Source organism: Vitis riparia, chromosome 5 (assembly GCF_004353265.1).
Source record: "Vitis riparia cultivar Riparia Gloire de Montpellier isolate 1030 chromosome 5, EGFV_Vit.rip_1.0, whole genome shotgun sequence".
In the NCBI taxonomy this organism is placed as follows: domain Eukaryota; kingdom Viridiplantae; phylum Streptophyta; class Magnoliopsida; order Vitales; family Vitaceae; genus Vitis; species Vitis riparia.
In genome coordinates, this window is record NC_048435.1 from 24,323,196 (window position 1) to 24,344,023 (window position 20,828).

Sequence of the window (20,828 nt, forward strand, 5' to 3'; positions counted from 1 at the left end):
GAACCAAGTGTTTGGATCCTGATTAATGGTATTATCAATTATGAAGACTTATTATCATTCTTGGATCATTTGGTCAGTCTATTCATACCAGTCTTCTTCAGTGCTATCAATTGGGTTCCTTTCCTGGGTCCCCTGGTTTAGTTTGTCGCCTCTTATTCCAACATGGGCGTCGATAAACTTGACCTCACAACCCCAACAAGGTTCAGCCCAGACGTCATTGAACCACAAAACCAGCGGTGGATGATTGAGACTCAATTTTGCAATGCTTCAAGATCAAGAAATTTGCAGAATGAAGCAACTGCTGTGTCTGAATAGTGAAGTTTAGAAGAGAAAGTGACCCAAGCGATCAATCTGCCATGTCGCCAAGAAGCATAATCATCCATATGCATAGACTAATGTGGGTCTGGTCCTAATTTATATAATTTGTATGACAATAGACAATGACCCAACTAGCAATTTGTAAAAGCTTAAGAGAGAGGAAAACAACAAAACAATTAGATAACATCATAACATTGGAAAAGCAGGGGCATAGCCTAGAGAAAGATGATACCAGCCAATATACATATCGTCATATTTGAACCTTCTGATAATAGTTGCTCTCTGTCTTACATATATACTTTACATGCACATCCAAAATATGACAAAATATGATTTAGAAGCTAGTGCAGGTAGGCTTCATCAGACATTAGCCAATCACATGGAAGGAAAGAAAACTGACAAACCTTAATTGCTTTGTCACCTTAAACCCGGGGTAAAATCAAATTATTATCTATGACATATCAGGAGGAAAAAGGAGGTGCGAAAATGGGAAAGTTCCAACACAAGATCTTGCTAACCAATGCTGGAAACAGAGAGCAAAAATGGTGGGAGATGATGCTTCAAAATAGCCAGGAGCTCCCTGCCCTGCTTCACCTCTTCTAACGGCCCACTTCCAAGCCTTCTCACTGCTTCCACAAGCTGTCCCCTTAGTCGTTGCGATAACAAGCAGCCACTAGCCTCAACGCACTCCCTATACAGTGGCAGGTATGCTATTGCTACCAAAAGGGGGCCTGGGAGATCCCTCAAGCAAATAGGAGATTCACCCCATTTCAAGATCCTTAATATATTCATGTAATGTTCTTGTCCTTCCCTCAACCCATCCAAGAAAGCAGCCTCTGACCAGTTCTGCCGCAGAAAAGCCCTTAGCTCAGGAGCAACAGCCTCGTCATCAGACCTAGCAATGCTGTCTGCAACAGCATAAGTAGCAGCAGGGTCACCCAAGAAGTCAGAACGGAGGAGAAATGCTACACCATCAAGAGAACCACCACTTCGTTCACCAGCAGCCTTGAGAATTTCTATGCTGAGGGCTGCAAGGACATGCTGAGGGACATGAGGGAGGAGATAGGCAGCAATCCCGACTTGACTGCTGGAAGTAGCAGCTGTAAGAGCAAGGCAAAGGTCCATGTCTCGGCAGCCCCTTCTCACAAACCATTGTACAACCTGCATACAACCCCTTTCAGCTGCTCTCATCAATGGGCCCAGGAAGGCTATGGCATTACCTTCTTCCACTAGACACTCCATTGTACCAATCTTGCAATAGTGTGAAGCAAAGCCCAAAGCCAAGTCAACATCAACATCCAAGCTGTTCCTTTGGGCAATCTAATGGCCAAGAAAAATGGAAAATAAGAATGTCAGACAAACTTTAACAGCACCAATTATCCTCCCTCTCTATCATGCAGTTCTACTAAAATTTCTAAATAGGGAAGATTCCTCCCCTCCACCCCCCACCCAGAAAAACTTTACAGATAATGGGTGCCCTCTTATACATGTCTTCACCGATTAATGCACAATGAGAAAAAGAGAGACTCTTCAAAAGAATAAGACTAGAAAAATAGAAAATGTACTAAGATTTAAGACTTTCCTATGAAAACCACTGATTTTGAGTTGGGAAAGCAGAACTGTTTCTTTTGATAAAAAACAAGACTAGACACAGCTTGACCCTTAGAATTAATACAATACAGGTATAGCTTGAGTTCTCATTCAAAGGAATCTTTACTATCTAAAACCAGATAGTCCTTGAGATTTCCTGATAAGTGGAAAACAAAAACCTGGGTTACCCACTACCCACCATGCAATTTTCAAGTAAAAGAAATTTATGACGAACAAGTCCAATAAAACATGCTGTGAAGTTCAGTAATACCAGCTTAAAGCTCTGTATACATCAATTATCCTATGTAGTTGCACATTTTGGGGAATTTATTTAAATAAATGGAAAGGAAAACAGAAAGCCCATAATCACTCATAGTTGTCTCAATTTTGTTCGATGGGTCAACCTCAACCATTGTCTCTCCGATTTTTAATGCTGGATATTTCTTTACACCTTCAAAACCAATACCACATAGGAAATCGTACTCAACTAAGTTCTCTCCAATTACATTATTTAAGTGGTTAAACTTTTAGGAAAGAGCAAGGCCAAGATTTTGACTCTTATATCATAGCTGCTGAAATGATTTCTAATCTCTTCCACCTTCAAAGTCAATACCACATAGGGCTGAGAATTCCTACTACAATCCATTCGTATGACTCAAAAATGACATGAAATTAGGATGTCTGGATCGAATGTAATCATATTCATGTTATAACAATGTCAATCTATGTAACCAATTTATTAAACAGACTGTGTCCAGGTTTAGAGGCTTGAACCCGTTTTGATCCATGTAATTAATCGTTGACACTTTCAACTCAGCATGAATATAACCCATTTAATTATTGGGTCACAAAGACACAAAGACACAATTATATCTAGACATGCATACAGTATGTTTGACTCATAATCTTATGTATTCTAAAAGGGCTTTTTTGACAGGTTAAATTTTCCCCCCCTATTTATCCCAATTGGAACTCTAACTAGGAACCTCTCATATGCCTAACCGAAAAACAGACACCCCTTGCCGCTTGATAATTTACATTAATTTTTTAAAATAATTGATAAAACCCATTAAATTATGATTCATATAGGTTTAAAGTACCAAATGCATTAGATGGGTCAAAATCATGTAGGTCAACATACAAGTAACAAGATGCCGTGTTATGTTTCATAAATTTTAACATGGGTTGACCCTGCTCAATCCAACATCTTTATACACATAATAACTAATTCTTCTCTAAATTTTGTTCAATAGGTTGACCTCAACCAGTTTTGTTCCTAAAACATCTTCAATGCCAAGTCCATTTACAACCCCATATTAAGCAAATCATATCCATAACCACACCTTCTCCTATTACATCATTCAAAGTGCTAATTCTTAAGGACGAAGCAAGGTCAGGATTTTAACTCTTATACCATAGTTTCTGAATGATTTCAAATCTCTTCCTCCTTTCATATTTTTTGCTATTCATCCTAGCACAATACTTGATCTTAATTTTTGACTATGGCCTCAAGGTGCCACCCCACCCACTATGCATAAAGATAACAACCAAAAGGTGAACTTATACAGTCCGAACCAAGATTCCCAAATCAGATCACAAAATATGACTACATATTACATAACCAAAAATATCATATCAAATATCAATCACGTAACAATACTAGATTAGGTCACAACACCCAAAAGGTGAATAAAACAGATAAAGTAAAGATCTGAGCTCAAATCAGGACTGATTGAACAAACCACATACCACCTAGATTCTATACATATATTTCAAACCAAAGTTGATATAATATTAATAGTAATAATAATAATAATTTATTTAACAGGCAATCATGAAATATAATAATTTAATAGTTAAACATGACAGAAACAACAACAATAATAATAAACAGAGAGAAAATGCTTATGCTGAAAGAACTTGAACCTTATACAAAAAATTAAGCAGGAAAGAAAACACAATGCCAGGATAGTATCCCCACGAAATCTGAAAGAACCTGAACCTTATAAATGCTTATGAGGAAAGTAAACAGCTAAAAGCCCGATGGCATCTTAAACACTCTACAAAATGAACAGAGAGAAAATATTACCTGCAATAAGATTCTAACAAGCTCTGTGCTCCCAAAACGAGAGGCTTCAAGAAAGCATTGGTTCACATTATCTGCACCCCCCTCTACCAACATACCCAGCAGTCCTTGGATTGCTGTTGCTGATATCCCAGATGCCCAACCAGGATCAAACGAGCTAGAGAAGAGAGTGAGAGGGAAACAAGCTGCATCAAAGGCCTCTGTGAAGTCCTTCCCAGTAAGGTGGTTGCCAGCAAGATCTAAGAACATCTTGAATGCGGATAACTGGAGTTGGATCTCGATTGCTGAACTGTGACTCACTCTATCCCTATTGCCCTGGCAACGAGAATGGAAGCCAATACACTTTAGAGCCCATTCAGTAAACTTTTGGACCTTGGCACCTGCTTCTGCCTTCAAGACTTCATCCCCATTGCATTCCTGAAGACGCTCATGCAACCTGATAAGCAAGCAATGGTGAGACAAATTGGCACATGGATAGCATGCAACAAACATCTAATAACAGTCAGCAACTACATGGTATCAATAACTCCTGTCTCGGTCTGTTTAAATTTGCCACAGTTAAAGAAGCTTTTTGTGATTCTAGTGCCAACTGCCAACTGACATGCTTCCAAAAACTGTTCCCATCCATGCTAAAAAAAAGGTTTCCTGTGCATAAATAAATAAATATGTATGTACATGTGTGTAGTTTCCTTGACTAAAGAACATGGGTATGAACTTTGGTAACAAATCAAGTCAACATGCAAAATAGCAAACTCCAATTCCTCCTTTTTGTCACAGTTTGGGATGGCATTAATATATTCAATGTTGTCTTTCAAGTGTATGTAGTGCATTTGCATACATGCATCCTTCTATGTGCATACTATACCATCAATAGAAGAAACGGCATAAAAATCTCGCACATTAATCAACAGAAAAGGCTTGCACTTGGGGGATTTTTAATAGATTTGTGGTGTATGTTCATTTGTGCACACATGTGAGTGAGTGAGTGGTGAGGGAGTGAGTGATCAAGCAAGAGAGAGAGAGAGAGAGAGAGAGAGAGAGAGAGAGACTACTTGCTTACTATTCTGTACTCAAGCTCCCAGTGAAGACCAAGCAACATGCCATTGATCCATTCTTCTTTTTATTTAGATTTTATGAATTCTTTATTCAATTACGACATAGATGAAATATTCTTGAGTAGTTTACTTCCCTTTGAGTGATGCTATATGTGCATACTTTACTGTCAATGGAAGAAATGACATACACATCTTATTTGGCATTCAATGGAAAAGATTTTCCACAACTATTTCCTCCACTTGCATGATTTTTAACAGATTTACAAGTTTGTGCGCGTGTGTAGGTGGCTGTTTGTGAAAAGGGAAGGGGAGAGAGAGAGAGAGAACTGGGTTAAGGACCAAATTTCTTGATGCTAGAGGAATCTGAATAGCAATTTAAGATCATCCATCATAATCAGAAAGAGTAACTTCATTATGCCTGCTAGAAATACATTTGGTCTGTCAGAATGGTTCTATTCCTGTGTCTAGATACATCAGGAATTAGACAGCAGAAATGACTTTGCACTCCTGATGTAGGGTTAACTTCATTATGCCTGCTAGAAATACATTTGGTCTGTCAGAATGGTTCTATTCCTGTGTCTAGATACATCAGGAATTAGACAGCAGAAATGACTTTGCACTCCTGATGTAGGGTTTGCAATCTCAGGAATGAAATGAAAGAGCAAATAGTTTTCCAATGACACCATTTCTCATAATTTCTTTCACTTATCAACTAAATGGAAAGTTTCTACTATCACTGCAACCAAAACAACAATATATTCCCTTCCTTCCCTCCACTTTCCTGGCAACTAAAAAGAAAATCTGAACTCTCTTAGCGACCAAACAGGGAACGCATCAAGATACTTATTTGTTTGGCCAGATGAACCAAGGAATGCTGTTCAGTTAGAAGATTCCTTTTGGGGTTCAATAGAGTTTGATGGGAGTCTAGACTGCCTAATTTGATATTTTGATGCTGTTTTTCTGTCTTCTTGATGTATGGGTGCAACTTGTACACCACAAGTCTGTCCAAAACATAAAATCTAATCTTATATACCAACTTTAATGCTACATTTGGCAGCGATGCTCATCTCCAGTAATTCGCAGTCGGCAAAATGACAACTATTGTGTCCAAGGAAATTTCCCACTTTACGGACAATTTTAGAGTTAGTGTATCAATGTTATACTGTGGAATCGTTCTTTGAAGATTTATTAGCAAAAGGAAATTGAATTTTTTGACAAAAGCAATTGGAGTGGGATCAGTTTGGATCCAAGGGAGGCGAAGGGAGAAGCACTGAAATTTTGAGGGTGAAGTTTGGTGGGTGGTGAAGTCGATTGGTTTGGGCCTTAAATCCGAGGTAAATTAGATGAAGTCATTTGTGCTTCTATTTTTCTTCAAACTCTCAACCAGACTAATAGTACCACAGGAGTATTGTAATAACGATAATGGTCTTAGTCAGAACGGGAACTGAGTGAAATGAATATTTCATTCCCATTCAATCCAATTTAGACATTCAAATCCAAAATGGAACAGAAAGGGATCTCATTCTGATGATTTTGGCCCCACTTCTATCCAAAACAACTGCATCAAAGTGATAGTACCGGTATGATCAGACAGAACTAAGATAAGTACAAAAACAATTTATGGACTATTTTGTTTGTTGATTAGTAAATTCCTAAATCCAAACATTGCACTGTTTTTCCATATAATTGGAGGATAAGACTGTTAATGAGACATTTAAAAGCAAGAAGAGTAAGTTTCACCTTTGGGCCATTACAGTTACTGTATCTGCAAGGCTCATTGTTCTACTCTGGCAAGCAGAAACACATGAAGCAAGAAATGAAGTTCTTAGGGCAGCTCTTGTGAAATCGTATGCACCATTAGAAATGATCTTCTTAATTAAACTCGTGATCCCATGAAGTTCTTCTTGAGTGCTCAAGAACCAAATGGAGTCCAAGGAGATGCATAGAGCATCATTAAGCGTATGCGGATCAGCTAATAAGATTAAACTCTCAGCGAGCTCCCAATCATGCGAGCTCACAGCACCCTGAAACATTCGTCCCAGCTCAATCCTATCTTGTCTACTGAGTTTCTTCTCATTCCCAACCTTATCCTTCTTCCCAGGCTCTGAGTCTGTTACAACCATCCTGGATTTGAGTTTCTTAGGGCTGCAGCTACAACCTCCTGAAGTTCTTGAGTCTTTACTTACAAGGGGTGCCTCTCTTGAGAACACAACATTACTTCCCTCACCGTTTTCTGAGGAAAAATTTTCACTTGCATCCTTTGGATGCCCAATTCCGTTATTGTTGGATTCCATTTCTGCACATAGGGGGTCTTTGGGATTGGTGCCGTTTCCGGAATGCAAGTTGTTGCTTCCCGCCACGGAAATGAACTCCTCTTCCATTCTCTCTCGCTAAACAAATCTTAAATCAAATCAGGCAATATATCAGTTGTTGCAAAAGGCACAAGGGTACATCCAAGGATAGGTGAATCAAAAAACCCCTTAATATTACTGAAAATTCTTTCTTCCCTCAGAATCTAATTTCCATAGAAAGCAAATGCCTCAAAGCAAAAATTGAAAACCCAATTATTTTCTCTGCCTTCAATTCACATCCCCAAATGGGCTCAGCCAAACACCAGAGTAGAGTAACTCAAAGATTAAACCCCCAAAATAAAAAAGGGAAATGTTCAGACAATCCAAACCAGCAAACTCAAATCTACCTCACTCTTACCCGTCCATCCCAAGCAGCATCCTCAAACCCCAGTTGCAGTATCCGCAAAAACCCCTTTTTATCAAATCGACCCGAATTTGCAGTAAAATATAAAGGATCCAGAACCAACCCTGAAACACCAAAACCCACATCCATCAATCAATCAACAGACATAAACACACATAACCCAGGAAAGAAAAAAAGAACAAATTGATCATCAAGAAAATACAAATTGGACCTTCAGAGACTGACGAAAAAGAAAAGAAACAGAAAAAAAAATCCAGGAGAAATGCATAGATAGCAAACCTGATAAATTGGGGGAACAGAGAGATGGAGAGAGAGACAGGGAAGAGAAAAACCCTGCTAGTCTTCAAAATTTTAGAAACCAAACATATGGAAATAGAAATAGATTATAGGTGGTGTCTATGTCTTTATTCATTTATTTTTATTTTTATTTTTATTTTTATTATTTTTTTTCTCTAAACAAGGAAGTGAGAGTGAGTGAACAGAGCAAGATGCAAAATTTAAAGGAAATGGAATATAAATAAATAAATAAATAAATACTGACTCATGAAAATGAGAGTCACCACACCGCAACTCCACAAGAGCCTTTCCCCCTTCGGTGGGTCCCACCTCACCCTAGCCCCACTGCAATCATTACACATATTCTCTCCTCTTTCTTTCTATTTTATTCATTTTGGGGTTTGGCTGGCCACACCACACCCGCTCCATTCCCTCTCCTCGGCCCCACTCCTCCTTTTGTTTTCTTCCCTCTTTTGCCACCTTTCATTTATTGCTCCTGTTGTCTTCTTTCCATCTGGGCTCACCGCTCACCCAACCCAACACCTTAGCCCAAGTGCTTGGTTCATCATTCAAGGGTTCCACAAATTACTATACTAGAAAATTCTAGGCATCCAGTCGGTCCATATCGAGAATAATAAAATCGATGTCTAATTGTTTTTTATTTATTTTTATGTATCATATTTTTTGGTACTTATGGAATCAATAACCTTATTATACTAGTTTACATAATTACCATAATATTAATAGTGGTTTTTGGGTTTTATTTATAAAATCATAAGCATTAATTATGCTTTCAAATGTTTTTGTTGTAGCCTTGTAGGATGATGGTGATGGCTTGTGGCCCCATCATTGCCTTTCCCTACTGTTTCAAAGCTTTTTAAGTTATTAATTAATGATTTCTAATCTCATAATTTTGAAGAAAATCTTATTCCTCTGTGCCTTGTTTACTTGTGACCAAACCAAATCCAGAGGACATGGACCATCTTTTTTCCTTTTTCCTCCTTGGATCCTATTTCAGATTTGCCCCATTGAATTGCATTTTTCTTTTTTTCTTTTTTTGGTGTAGTCTCCCTCTTTTGGAGATTTCTTATGATACAAACATATGAAAGGTGAACTTATAATTTATAGCAAGCACATGAAAGACAAATTAACAAAATGTTGATTAAAAGTAATGGTAACACCAAGCCCTGCATTTATTTTGATTCATAAATTGCTCCTATCATGTATCCTTGAATATTAATTATTAAATTTTGTTGAAAATTTATGATACCAAGTTAAAAGTTAGGAATTAAAAAACTATATAATATATATGAAGATGAATATATAAATTCTAGTTGTTAGTAGTAATGTTTTTCTTGGGTTTTAATAATCAGTTTTTTAATATTACCATAATCTTGATCACTCTCTTTTTCGGGTTTTAGAATGACATTGTCGCCTGCATCACTTTATTATATATGGCATTCAAGCTTCCATTGGTATACAAAACTATAATCAGAGTGAATCACAAAATATTTCTAAATTCTGGGTAGTGTTTGAGTTGGTAGGTTACATTGAAGAAATGAAGAACATTAGACCATTGGTCCCATCTCTTGAGCCTGTGAACCGCCACAGTTTCTGGTATAAGCTCATGGGAGCACCTCCCATTAGTGCCCGGATAATCATACATTGCAGGCTTATTGGAGAAGCGATTTTTAGCCTTGTTCCCCATATTCAACCACTTCCCAACCAGCTTATCCTCCGGCCCAAACGTGTCGTTCCCAGGTATATCAGACTCTGCAATCCATTCCACCAGGTCCCATGACAGCACAAACCCCATTCCTGACATGTACTCCACAAAAGGGTTGGTGCTGGCGCATGGAATCACAAACCCGTAATACAAATCCAACCTCGGCAGTGGCTGCAGGGACAATGCCAGGGGTGCAAGCCTTATGAAAACGTCGTCGTCCGCCTTCATCACGTAGTCATACTGACGCCGGAGAATCTGCGGGAGGGATGAGAAGTAGGTGTAGGTCTTGCCGCTGTTCATGTTCTCCATGCAGTTGAGGATGATGACGTCCTCAAACCTTAGGATTTCGAGCGCCACCAGCACCCTTTGCTCGGGCTTGGTGAGGTTGCAAAAAATGAACTTGACGTCGATGTGAGCCACAGGTGAGGACTGGATTCCATAGACCAGGCGGAGGAAATGGCGGCGATCGTACTTATCGGCGCGGGTGAGGATTCCGATCAAGAGGCGGAATTGGGGTGGCGCAGAAGATGGTTCTTGTGGTACAATGGAAAGTAGAAGAGGGGATTTGAGGAGGTGGGCATTGAATGATATGAAAATAAAGAGGAGAAAGAGAAGAAGAGAGATGAATGCAGCTAGAATCAGGCCTCTCTGCCGCATATTCTGTTTATGAGTTTGTGTGAGGCTAAGAGATAAGAATTGAAATTGTGTTATGGGTAAAGCTAACCACAGAATAGGTCATGAAGGTGGTGTCTCTCCCATGTAACAGAAGAAGCGTATGAGTAAGGTGGTTTTCCTCGTGCTACCTTCCGAGGGAGTGCGATCTTAACGTGAAGCATTGTGAATTGTGTGAGACATTCCATACTAGTTCTTTTCTTCTTCTTTCTTTTTGTTGTACCCACAGAGAGACAGAGTTGGAGAGTTTTGAGAAAGAGCCTTCTTCTGCCCCGTAACCTTGGGCTCACGAGTATAAGGAATAAGCATGATATTATGATGAAATATGGTATTTCATATCGTAGGTCCCGCATTCATATACATGTCTTAGTCGTTTAGGGTATGTAGAATGACCACCTCTCATTATGGGCCTACCGGGCCAATTCCCCACTTAAGCAAAAACCGTTACAAACTCCCTCTAAAGAAGGGGAAGTTATGTCAAAATTCAAATGGGGCAGCTGGCTTGTAAAAGGAATGGCAGGCCCGCTATGTCACCCAGCACAAGTTGATGAGCCCACAAGTTCATCCCAATGGGACGGTTGGCCCACGAGTATGATATACTGCCTTATCTGACCCTGCCTCACACTAGAAGATAGGGTTTTGGCCCATTACATATATATAGATATATATAGCTCTTTATACTTTTTAGTGTGTGCCTTGATCAAGTGGAGATTTATTGAGACACTTACGAGTTACCATTTTTCTATTAAAATAAAAACATTAAGATATGTGGATTTTTTTATTATAAAAAAATTGTTATTTTGGTGCAAAACTAAGAAATGTAATGTAATGATGTTTAGAGGTGTTGTTGGTAATTGTGATAAATGTGACACTAGCCCAGTGTGGCCATGATGATGACACAAACTCATGAGAAGGTGGAAGCATACTAATTAAAATCCCACTTAAGTTCGATTGCACCATACATGGCTTGCATTCCTTCACAATCATATTGCCTGCTCCAAATGTATGGGCCTCGAATCAAGCATGCCCATTAACAAATCCAATTTTATTTTAAGGATAAAGTATATATCCATACGCTTATATGAAAATAGTCAATCAAAATTTCTAAATAGTCAAAAGTACTATATTTGATTTAAAAAAAAGTGCATACAATATTAATTATTTTTTAATAATTACTTAAAACTTATATTTTATAAATTTGAAATTTTATTTTATGATTTTTTTTTCATATGTGCATACGAGACCACAATTTTTCCAATATATTTACCAATGTTTATTAAAGATTTTTTTTTTTTTTTTTTTGGTAAATTGGTAATTTGATTTTAGAAAAGAAATGGGATTAGGGATGGCAATTAATGCGAGAAATGAGGATATAATGGGAAATTAATCGAGGATGAGCATAACTCCCTTCCCTCAACTACACTCTCCCTGATTTTCTCGCTCTTTATCAGTGATACTACCGTCACAGGGCTGTGACAAAAACATGCAGTAAGCTTCCGACACGTAGGTAATGGAAATTGAATTTAGAATGTGAAGTGAAGATAGTCTTGACTCAGTGACTCTTGACAATGGTCTCATGATAAAGCTAAAGGCGGAAAGCCTTCGTTTTAACCTTTCCTCAATCTACAAACAAGGCATCTCCTTATCTCTCTTATTAAGACTTCAGTTCTTTTCAATTTCTTAACCTATTCTCTCTCCGCAGACTTCACCCTAAAAACCCTAGCCTTCTCTTCTCTCTATCTGGTTCTGTTGCCGGATTTTCTTTGAGATCTCTCCCTCAAAATCATGGATGAAGAGTACGATGTTATAGTGTTGGGCACCGGTCTCAAGGAATGCATCCTCAGTGGTCTTCTCTCCGTAGACGGCCTCAAGGTCTTCATCCTTTCTAATTCACTCATTTTTCAACTTCTCCTTGGAAATAAGAGGTTTTTTGGCCCTCTACTGGAGTCATGCTTGAAATCGACTATTTTTGTTTCATTTTTTGCACGGAAAATCACGTGTTTTTTTGGTTATGATTGTGATTGGTGAAGCCAGATTTGTTTGGATCGGATAGATCTGGATCAGTAGATCTCCCGAAGCATGCTTTTTCTGTGCTCTTTTGTTCTATGTAGGGAATTTTCAGTGATCCGTTGCGTTTGATTATGAGTTTCTGAAGAAATGTTGTTATTCTTGGAATGATGGGGATCAAAGTGCTTTTATCCTTTGCTTTTCTAGCTAAGCATGACTGCGTTGACTTGGTGATGAGTATCCAAAGTAGTACAGTTTTCTGCATTTATGTGTGGATTTTTTTGCAGTATTGACAATGACCTATTGATGGCAAACTGAAATCTAATGGATAAAATGGTTATAATTTATTTATTTTTTTGGTAGGAAACTACTACCTACTGTTTCCGTGTTTGTGAGGGTGCCTGCATAAGTAGGTTTTGACTGCTTTAACTTGAAGTGATAAAAGCAGTATTTTCGAGCAGGTTTTCTGAGCATTATATCAAGTTGCTTGAGAAAATGTGGGTTAGAAAGGATGCAGAAATGGGACTTAATTGAGTTTATAAAGTAGGTAAAGAATGTTGCCATGGATTATGAACGATTTGCGCTGCAAAATGGCAGTTATTGGTAGAAATAGATACCATGTTTTTTTTTCTTAATGCTTGAATCAAATCCTGAGGAAATTTTTTGCAGAATTATAATGGTGGTAGCACTTGTTTGGGTTGTGCTCTTGTTCAAACTTCTATTGTAGAAGGTGGTATTACATAGGAATCATCAAAGTAGGGTCCAGGAATTAGAAACTTGGTCACTTGTTAAAGACATATTAAATATAGAGCACCTTTTGGGTATTGTTTTCTCTTGGATTTGTTGATTTGTTGCTTGAGTTGTAAAATTTCATAACAGGGAAGTTATTTTCTCTTAAATCTTACCAAAAACAAAAGTCCCTAAGTTACGGTTGCCATTGATTTTTATACTTTTCCTTTCTAAGGAGTTTTTTGGCCTTCTATTGCTCACACAGATGGTTGAAAGTAATGGAAATGCTACTCCTGTGCTTATCCCAATCCTTGCCATTTTGGCCAGGCCTTAATATCCATGATGAAATGTTGTTATTTTTTATTCTATTGGTCTCCCTTTTAACTCGGAGCATCTTCTCTGCACTAATAAGACCTAATGTAGTTAGGAGCATGCTTTTCTTTCTTTGTGTAAACTGTCCATTTTTTTTTCTTTTGTTACACATGCTAACTGCATTGTATCCCTATCGATTTGAATTCCAAAGTGATGCACTGACATTATTATCTGCTCAAGCAGTTGTTTGATGATTAAAATTGCATGTATTGTGAACCAGGTTCTGCACATGGATAGAAATGACTATTATGGAGGAGAGTCAAGTTCACTCAATCTTATTCAGGTCCTCAAATGCACAGTTTTGTTAAAGTGTTTTGGGACTGTTTGCAAATTCCTATTATTCTTCTAAATGTATTGATTTAACACTTTTTATTTACAGCTGTGGAAGAGATTTAAGGGTAATGATAAACCTCCAGCAAGTTTGGGCTCTAGTAGGGATTATAACGTGGACATGATCCCAAAGGTTTTTCTTCTTTCTTCACTACAATGCTGTTTAATTTTATTAACCGTTTGTGGTTTTTGTTTATTCATTTGAAATTTTCCTGATATGTTGACTACTTTTTTTTGGCTAGTTTATGATGGCAAATGGTACCCTTGTACGTGTCCTCATTCATACAGATGTTACTAAATATCTTTACTTCAAAGCTGTGGATGGAAGCTATGTCTTTAATAAAGGAAAGGTGAAGTTTCTTTGGCTTTGGTTGGAAAAAAAGTTAATTTTGTTTGATACCTATATGTATATATGTGTTCTTCTTAAAACTAATGGTAAGAGATACCCACTACAATAGGTTCACAAGGTGCCGGCTAATGATGTGGAAGCCCTCAAATCTCCACTTATGGGCCTATTTGAAAAGCGTCGGGCTCGCAAATTCTTTATTTTTGTTCAAGATTATGATGAGAATGATCCCAGAACACATGAGGGGATGGATTTGACAAGGGTCACGACTAGAGAACTAATTGCGTATGCCCTTAATCCTTGTCATTTGTGCATATCTTTGTCTATTTGTGAGGAATTTCAATGTACCCACTTGGATGGTCTCAACTTGTTTCCTTGCAATTTTAAGCATCACCTTAGGCAATATTTTCACAATATAATGCCTGATCAACATAAGTTTATTTGTGGGTGGAGAAGAACTCCTAACCTCATTGGCACAAATTCTGGCTTCCAAAAGTAGAACTGTAGAAGAAATTAAGATTTAGAAGACTGAAAATCTTATATTTTCTCTGTATAAACACCGATCATTAATTATGTCTCTTTGACCAACCTTGGGATCTGGAAAAGGTATTGAAAAAAATGGAACCAAAAACAAAAAAGAATCTTTTGAGAATCTGAATTTCTGTTTATATTCAAAAAGCAATATTAGTTGCTGAATTAATGCATGCATCCAAAGCCCACATATACTAGTTGACCTTTATGCAGGATGTGCTAGGTCACCTTTCTCATGTACTAGGGGTTTCATTGGTATTCTTGTTGCTGACAAATAAATTTAGGTTTTGTAGCTTCCCCCCTAGAGAGTGATCCTAGCATAGGAGGAATGAGGGAGAAGGAGCAATACCAAATGAATACCATGTCAAGAGTCAGCATGATTACATCCAAATATGGTTGAGGGGGTGCAAAACCCATGGACATGATAAAGTTGGGGACCCTAGGGAAGGAGGTTTCCATAACTTGAAGCGGAAGGGTATCATAAAGAATGAAGCTTCACCTATGAAATAATTATAATAATAATAATAAAGAATGAAGCTAGACATTTCTTTCGTTTCAAGAGCCATTGATTGTTTTTATGAATTTTTTTATTCCTATAATTATATATTGAGATTGAGATATCATTGGTAACATCTCTCTCTTCCATCGAGATATAAAGATTTTTTTTTTTTTTTTTTTTTGACTTCTATGTTGGTAAGGGATGGAAGTGGCTTTGCTCTGAGTTAACTGGAAAATTTTACCTGAGGGAGTAGAGTGGCAATTTTCATTCACTAGCAGTTAGTTACTTCATGCTTCATGTGAACTATAGCATTGTGCATATCATGGTAAATTAGCATTTTTTTTTTATCCTTAAAAAATCACTGTTTCTGGTATGGTGGTTTTTGTATGAAAACATTGCAAGGTTTTCGATATTGATGGCCAGCTATATAACCTGTTATAGCACTGTTATTTGCATTTTAGCTCTGTTGGATCTTTTATCGTCTCTCATCCCATCAGAGAAGTTACCTCAATTGCTTATGACATGAAAAGTATTCATCTAATAGTCTTATCAATCAGTCGACTTTATTTATGGTAGATCTGGCTTTATGACAGAAAATATGGTCTCGATGACAACACTATTGATTTTATTGGTCATGCAATAGCGCTTCATAGAGATGACTGCTACCTAAATGAGCCTGCAATTGATACTGTGAAGAGAATGAAGGTGAAAAATGCATAGGGTTCATATTATACTTCTTTCCCTTGGTTTTGAATTCCCTCACAATAGAAGTTCCATCATTTTTGTGAGCTTCCATGAAGTTCTTCCTTTTGACTATGTGATAGCTTTATTCGGAGTCTATTGCACGTTTTCAAGGAGGATCACCATACATTTATCCCTTGTATGGGTTAGGAGAGCTGCCCCAGGTTTCTTTCCTTTCCATGCCCATTTTTTGCCTTTTCTTTTTTCCTTTTTTTTTTTCTCCTTCAGGAAGTCTCCTTGGTCCCCCGTTTTCATAATGGTGGGATATGTCACCTTTTACATGTGCTCAGGCATTTGCAAGGCTCAGTGCTGTTTATGGTGGAACATACATGTTGAATAAACCTGAGTGCAAGGTATGTGATATACTCTGTCTCTCAGTGTTTAAAACTGTCCTATTTATTACACTTATCTTACTTCTGCTCCATTTTAATGGGAATTTTTTCATTTATTATGCTTAATGCCAGGTCTGGTTTTGTTTAACATAATGTCAAATTTTGCTCAAATTTCAGGTAGAGTTTGATGAGGAAGGAAAAGCTGTTGGTGTTACATCAGAAGGGGAAACTGCTAGGTGCAAGAAAGTTGTCTGTGATCCTTCCTATTTGCCCAACAAGGTAATTTGTTTGAATGCCTTGTTGATATTATTCCATAGCGGCTTTTAGGCATACACTATATAAGTCTGCTTTTAGTTACCCATTTTATTTGTAAGAGATTTTTGAGCTAGAAATGTAAAAAATGTAAGGTCACAATTGCTGGAAACATTACCTAATCTAATTTTTAAGGTTCATTTGAGTCATGTTAAGATGCAAGCTTCTGTGTTTCTTCCCTCCTTTCTTTTTAAAAACTAACATAAAATCAGAGTGTGATGCTAAAGAAGATTTTGTTACAAATTGTACCAGGTGAGGAAGGTTGGAAGGGTTGCTAGAGCAATCTGCATTATGAGCCACCCAATCCCAAACACCAGTGATTCTCACTCAGTTCAGGTTATTTTGCCGCAAAAGCAGTTGGGTCGCAAGTCAGACATGTGAGTTCTCTTTCACTTCCATTAATTTGTCGGGTTTATTTGCTAAGCTGATTAGGTGATTGCAAGAAGAGAGACAACTCCTTTATTTTTTGGGATTGGGATCAAAATGAAATTAAACAAAAGAGAACAGCTGCTTCAAATGGTGAAGATATTTTATGATTACTGCCACAGGGTGTGGAAGACAAGAATTTACAAATCTTTGCAGTTGATCAGTGGATGTTTGGTCGGTTATTAGCATGATTTCTCAAATTTGCTTGTAATATTTTCATTAATTCGTCGTTTCTATTTCACATGAAAATGGAAATTGGACAGTTCATCATGTTTTAAATAACATTTGAAATGAATCCTTTGTTTTTTTTTGTAACCATTTAAATGACTTCATTTGTTTAAAGTAAGTTCGTTTGTTGATTTTACTAGATGACTTCAAGCAAATTCTTGTGTCCTTATACAGCCTCACCTAGTTCTCCAAGTTGGATCTTTCATCACTTTTGACTTTAGCAGAAGGAATCAACCAATTTTTATGTGTAAAATGTGATGTGAGATACTTTAAAATGATTCCATTTCTAGTGAATGTTTGATGCCCCTCATTTTTAGCATTCTTCTGAAAGGAAACAAATGGGTCTACAAAAAGCTTTTTCCAGAGTTCAAGATTTAGCAGTCAACTAAAGTTATTTAATGTGTCTTTTTGTTTCTTTCCTCTATTTTGTTGGGACTAAATCTTGTAAATACCTCTATGATTGTGTAGGTATCTTTTCTGTTGTTCTTATTCTCACAATGTTGCTCCCAAGGGCAAATTCATTGCATTTGTATCGACCGAGGCAGAGACTGATCATCCCGAGACTGAATTAAAGCCAGGAATTGACCTTCTGGGGCCTGTCGACGAGATCTTCTATGATATTTATGAAAGATTTGAACCAGTCAATGAACCTTCTTTGGACCAATGTTTTATATCAACAGTGAGTTTCTCTTAATTCCACCTTACAATGTATCTTTCACTAATTTGGTTGACTGCATGCTCCCCTACCAAAAATATATATGCATACTAATCAAGTTCCTTGCTATGTTCAACAAGTTATGATGCCACAACACATTTTGAGTCAACTGTCATGGATGTGCTCAACATGTATACCATGATAACTGGAAAGGTAAAAACTGGTTATTTTGCCATTATGATTTTGTCATTGTTGAGGTTGTGACCCAGTCATTGCTTTAGTATTGTTATTGTCTGCTGCTATAATATTTTTTTAAGTGTAAATGTCACAATACATCAAACTAGTATGGCAGCTGAAATTGCAAACATGACAAATTATACTCCATGTTATGCTGCTTGCATTTAGGTACTGTTGGTTACTAGTGATGTATTACATAATTTAACATTATCAGTTTGGATCAAACAATTTTAGACTTTTATCTATCATATAGATGTCGAGAACAAATATGTTGATAACTGCCAAGGTACACCTGTCATTTTGACATTAAAAATTTTGTACCTCTAATTCCAGCATAGTTTTTGATTATCTTGTTGGGCCAAGTCTTTGGAAAATAAATATTTTAGTTTCTACTTGGTTTCGTTATATCTGTGTTAGCCAGGCTATCATTAACCTGTTTTAATTATTGTGTGGAGCATGGTTCCCTGTTAGATTTTATTGACTGGTTGTGTGTTAATTAGAGGGAAGGTGTTTTGGCTCCCTTTGTATACCTCCTGTGTACTTGGGGTGCACCCCAATCTTTTTTTGGTGTCTTTAATATATTCTTGGTTGCCTGTCAAAAAAAAAAAAAAATTGATTGTGTGGAGCATCTTATCGAAATTTTATAATCTAGAAAAATTACAATCCAGATCAGGTTTCAGTTTATGAACTTAATGCAATTTCACTGTTGACACAATGTTGAAAGAAGCAAGTACCCATTTTGGGGGAGTCCATGTGGTCGTTGGAAGGGGAGTTAGTTTCTGTTTGCACTGTAATTTTAATCTTTTCATTAGTGGCATTTTCAAATAAGGCTGTATGAGATATTCCATGGCCCAATTGAAGCCATTTTTTCTTGAAAGCAGCTATCAAACACACTCATGCTGACAAACAAATGCACCTGTTTCTTGTTTTTTTGGTGGCACATTCTCTTGAGTTGATGTGATTAACCGATTGGTTTTTGTGCAGGTTCTGGACCTCAGTGTGGATCTAAGTGCTGCCAGCGCTGCAGAAGAATGAGAAGCACATTTAGTCCATAAACTGATATATGTGCATTGTTCCAATTCCTTTGAATGTTCAATGTTTCTGGTGGGATTTGCCCCTTGAAAGTGGGATTGGACTTATCCTGGTTTTCTGTTTCCTTCATAGATTATACCATATGTAATAAAATGGTGTTTACGAATTTAGCTGGAGTCTAATATGCCGGACCCCCCCGGCATTCATCCCTGGGGAATGTCTGGAAACCCATAAATTTGTGTGCTTGGGTCTGTCTCTGTAGCTCAGGACCACGGAACCCTTCTAGAGGGTTTTGCCATTCAATTGATAATACCTTGTGCAGCTTCTCCGAGGGGGAACAAACTCTCCGTACAATTTCTTTGAAAGAAGCAGAAGGTTAGAGTTGGTGCCCCTTTGATGTTATTGGTGGAATGTGAATGAGTGGCGAGGTCGGTTAAACAGAAATATGAATTAGTATGGTATTGCATCCCAAAACCCTTCCTAGTATCCGAGTGAGTGGGGCAGCTTTCCACAATACTCTTGGAAGCAAAATCCTGAAGTGTTTTTGGATTGTATACAGCCTAAAGTTGAGTTAAAAAACTAGACGCTCCTTAAAAAAGAGTGTATGACAATGCATTTGAAATCTATTTGGTTTGTATCTTACGGTGAAGGTGAATGGTGGTTAAATTTTGCTCATGCCCTTTTCTGCTGGTGGGTCATGACATTTTTCTTGATCATGGCTGGTGTTGGGTTATGGGTGTGTTTGATTGTCATGTCTTTTGATGCTTATACTAATTTTAGTTAAAATCCTTTATGACGTGAATGGAGATATTAAAATTACTTTATTTTCAAACGTAAATTTTTACGGTTTACACTTTATAATTAAGAAATAAAAATTTTAAAAATAAAAATAAAAATTTATTTTATATTAAATTGAAAAGGATAAAAAATTGTATTCTTGAAAATTATTTTACATTGATTAATTTTAAAATAATAATTTAGTTTTTTTTTCTTAACAAAAAATGGTTTTTATCGAAAGCAAAAATTTGTTTTTATTGAAATCATCTCTGAATAACCGCTTAAGGTTTCATCAATCTTTTAATTCTCCACTGAATCTAATATTTTCCAAATACATTTATTTAAAGTCAACATCCTTCCATGAATAAAATTTTTTATTTTCCTCTACGGCCCTAAGGATGATGAATACATTTTAAACTTTAATATCATGTGTTAATTTCAAACAAAGTATTAAAAAGGGAAAAATTATTAAGAAAATATAAAATTTTCATGCTTTGCTTAGATATCCATTCATCCATCTTTAAATTTCAATGAAAAAATTAAGTAGGATGAGTTTGAAGAAATATGAAAAATACCTTTTTTTTTAATTTAATTTTAAATCTAATATGTATTTATTTATTTCAGAATTTTTACTCTAAATTTTAGAATCAAATCAAACTGGAAATTAAAATTGATTTTATGCTCCCATTTCCATTTTTAATATTTTAAACATAAATATAAAATTATCTTTTTAAGAAGTTTTTCATCAAATTAAAATTCTTACAACTAAGATTGATAAATATCTCTCAATCACCTTCCATAGCCAAAAAAAATAATTTTGAATAAATTTTATTATT

At 36.8% G+C, this 20,828-nt stretch overlaps 3 protein-coding genes across 4 annotated transcripts; 1 reads left to right on the plus strand and 2 right to left on the minus strand.

Moving 5' to 3' along the window:
- Nucleotides 1–507: 507 nt before the first annotated feature.
- On the minus strand, nucleotides 508–8,150 carry LOC117913758 (ankyrin repeat protein SKIP35-like). 2 transcript variants are annotated; one of them, XM_034828787.1, is made up of 5 exons: nucleotides 8,044–8,150; nucleotides 7,759–7,868; nucleotides 6,790–7,449; nucleotides 3,998–4,430; nucleotides 508–1,638 (listed from the first exon to the last, which is right to left on the minus strand). In XM_034828787.1, exons 3-5 carry the CDS (start codon nucleotides 7,428–7,430, stop codon nucleotides 832–834), a joined length of 1,881 nt encoding a protein of 626 aa, XP_034684678.1. In that variant the 5' UTR covers nucleotides 7,431–7,449; nucleotides 7,759–7,868; nucleotides 8,044–8,150; the 3' UTR covers nucleotides 508–831. The 2 variants fall into 2 exon arrangements, with proteins under 2 accessions (XP_034684678.1, XP_034684677.1); XM_034828786.1 differs by having other exon boundaries at nucleotides 6,790–7,868.
- On the minus strand, nucleotides 7,744–10,423 carry LOC117915325 (beta-1,3-galactosyltransferase sqv-2-like). Its single transcript, XM_034830874.1, has 3 exons — nucleotides 9,546–10,423; nucleotides 8,044–8,105; nucleotides 7,744–7,868 (listed from the first exon to the last, which is right to left on the minus strand). Exons 1-3 carry the CDS (start codon nucleotides 10,421–10,423, stop codon nucleotides 7,744–7,746), a joined length of 1,065 nt encoding a protein of 354 aa, XP_034686765.1.
- Nucleotides 10,424–12,030: 1,607 nt separating this feature from the next.
- LOC117914442 (guanosine nucleotide diphosphate dissociation inhibitor 2) lies at nucleotides 12,031–19,857 on the plus strand. The gene is made up of 13 exons (XM_034829790.1): nucleotides 12,031–12,310; nucleotides 13,767–13,829; nucleotides 13,926–14,009; nucleotides 14,119–14,226; nucleotides 14,335–14,507; nucleotides 15,846–15,957; nucleotides 16,077–16,157; nucleotides 16,284–16,346; nucleotides 16,503–16,604; nucleotides 16,890–17,014; nucleotides 17,760–17,964; nucleotides 18,079–18,159; nucleotides 19,168–19,857. Exons 1-13 carry the CDS (start codon nucleotides 12,224–12,226, stop codon nucleotides 19,216–19,218), a joined length of 1,335 nt encoding a protein of 444 aa, XP_034685681.1. The 5' UTR covers nucleotides 12,031–12,223; the 3' UTR covers nucleotides 19,219–19,857.
- Nucleotides 19,858–20,828: the final 971 nt, after the last annotated feature.